The sequence below is a fragment of the Amblyomma maculatum genome, chromosome 2 (assembly GCF_055883805.1).
Source record: "Amblyomma maculatum isolate TAMU_Amacu chromosome 2, ASM5588380v1, whole genome shotgun sequence".
Taxonomy (NCBI): domain Eukaryota; kingdom Metazoa; phylum Arthropoda; class Arachnida; order Ixodida; family Ixodidae; genus Amblyomma; species Amblyomma maculatum.
The window spans coordinates 62,510,555-62,513,063 of NC_139345.1; the positions used below are offsets into that span (position 1 = coordinate 62,510,555).

General features: G+C 45.6%; 1 protein-coding gene across 1 annotated transcript; it reads left to right on the top strand.

The window, feature by feature from the left end:
• Positions 1-849: 849 nt before the first annotated feature.
• LOC146198814 (uncharacterized) lies at positions 850-1,785 on the top strand. Its single transcript, XM_084592657.1, has 2 exons — positions 850-1,013; positions 1,190-1,785. The coding sequence occupies exon 2, from the start codon at positions 1,241-1,243 to the stop codon at positions 1,715-1,717; it is 477 nt and encodes a 158-aa protein (XP_084448783.1). The 5' UTR covers positions 850-1,013; positions 1,190-1,240; the 3' UTR covers positions 1,718-1,785.
• Positions 1,786-2,509: the final 724 nt, after the last annotated feature.

Sequence of the window (2,509 nt, forward strand, 5' to 3'; positions counted from 1 at the left end):
ATCGCCTGTATACCCGTTCTGCATTGTGGAAAGTATGTCTGCTATGCTTGAGGTTTCAGCATTTGGTTCGTCATGTCGGAGACTCAAATAGCAATAAAATGCAAAACTACAAAAAAACAACAACAACAACAACAAAAAACGATACAGCGGTACGACAGCTCGCAAAATAAAAATAAAAAATAAAAATAAATTTGGAGGCATTGCATGACGCGACAACGTTAAGAAAGTGTGGTAGGGTAAATTGTTAACCTTAATTTTTTGTTTACATTTCAAGACCTGCCGCATATTTTTACACGAAATTTTGTGTGCTGGGCATTCTTTTTGGTATAGCACTTGCACTAATATAGTTTGGTATAACATTTGCACTGCAGCCCTTTTTACCTTTTGATTGGTAGACTACAACTTTACGCCGGAGTAAAATAAATCAATGCCTCTTTACCAAAAAACAACTAGAAAATTATCACGTTTAATTTTGCTCAATAATTACAAATGCTAGTGGCCTCAAGATAAGTTTATTAAAATTGGACTTTGAATTCCTATTAGAACAAAAATATATTGTCCTCCATCGTCATGTGCCGCGAGCGACCTCCATACTTTATTTTTTAGGGATATTATTTTCAAAGTTGTCAGGTGTTCTAGAGTCGGACTGTTTGCATGAGATTGAAGTATAACATGCTCATATTTCAGAGCAATCAAACCGACAGTGTTTGAGAAAAGGTAATGAAATTAAAAAAATAAAGCCGTTTCTATATAAAAAAAAAAAAAATAAAAAGACTATCCGAGTTCTGAGCTCTCCTGAGCACTTCTATGTCATGTGGGGAAGCGCTGTCACACATCTCGGCGACCAATGAGCACACAGCCGTGTCACCTGTTGTCTACCACCTGCCAAATGCATCCTCACGTCGCAGCGCCGAAGTCAACGGCGATACCGGAGTTTGTGGAGTTTGCCTTCAACACTTTCGTCTTAATCTGACGTTCGGACCGTAAAGATTCGGCAACCGCCACAAATACAGGTATTATCAATGTTAACCTACGAAGTTATGTAAACCTTGTCGCAGTGTATGCAGGCAGCTAGACCGACACGCACATTTGGATCTCTTAACGCTTCTATGACTTGCCGCCATTGTTGTGTGTGTGGGCTATCATTGGGAACAAACCTTTCGCTTACAGAAACAACTTTCTTACGCAGGCTGGAAGCAGCACAATTAAACAGCTCAAGACTCTGGGACTGAGCGCAGCGATGGCTTGGCGCGGCTACGTGGCGGACGAAGCGGCAGCCTTGAAGCGCTTCGTGGGTGATGTCATGGCGGACGGAGTGGCAGCCGTGAAGCGCTTCGTGGGTGACGTCATGGAAGACTTTCGCCACGGCATTCCCAGGTGGCTCTGGATTGAGCATTTGCACTCCGCCTTCATCATCCTAGTCTCTCTTGCACTGCTAAGGCATTGTGAAGAGCGGGCTGCCGTACTGTTATGCTTTGTAAATGGCATGTCTTTGTTGCGAAAGTTCTATCTTCGATACGAGGTGCAATTTGGCAGCTTCAGCTCGACGTTCGCCGTCGTGACCGCAGTGTTGTACTTCACCCTGCTTGCACAGGCTCCGGCGAATGAGGTGAACAGTTGTATTGCGGTCTTCCTCTACATCGTCAACGTGTTCACATTCTTATGTCGGCTGGAGGTGGAGGTTGACAATGAATGGCGTGAACACGCCGGAGGTTAGGTAGCATGCCTGTAAGTTTGTCGTCGTGCGTTAAACATGTATTTTTTTTTTTCATGGAAATTCATTAATCTCACAGTGGCAACAGCCCCTCACCCCACCCCCCATTATGTTTCTTCGGTGGGGGGGGGGGGGGGGGGGAGGGTGCATAAAGTGTCAATAAAATGATGAATGCATTTTGTTTCTCTAGGCTGGCTCGTTCGCACGTTCGCATAGGGGGGTATAGGAGCCCCGGGCTGTTGTACAGAGCAAGCGAAGCATGCGATAACTGCAGGAAGCCGCTCCAGCGCTGCGACCTCAAACGTACTCTGTAGCGTCAAACTGAGCTGCGGATAAAGATCCATAAAGAACATAAGGCTAACTCCTTTCATTGCATTCATTGGACTCTCCTTAATTGTGTCTATTTGTTGTATTTATTGCGTGAAAGTTGTACGTCCAGCTCACAAAGATGTTCACTTGGCCACGCTTACACCGTGAGCTTCCTTCAATTAGAGGAGTTCCCGCCGCGGTGGCGCAGTGGTTAAGACGTTCGACATCTGTATCTAAGAATGCGGGATCAAATTCCGGTCACGGCGGCTGCTTTTCGATTGAGGCGAAAATCAAGGCACCCGCGTGCTGTGGGGTGTTACCGTACGTTAAAGAATCCCCCGTGGCCGAAATTTCCCGAACCCTTCACTACGGCATCTCTCAGGACCCGAGGAGCTCTAGGGCGTTAAACCTCATAAACTAAGCCTATTAAAGCAATGGAGGTCCTTAGAATGAAACATGGTTATTAGTGCTACAGGGGATCATCTG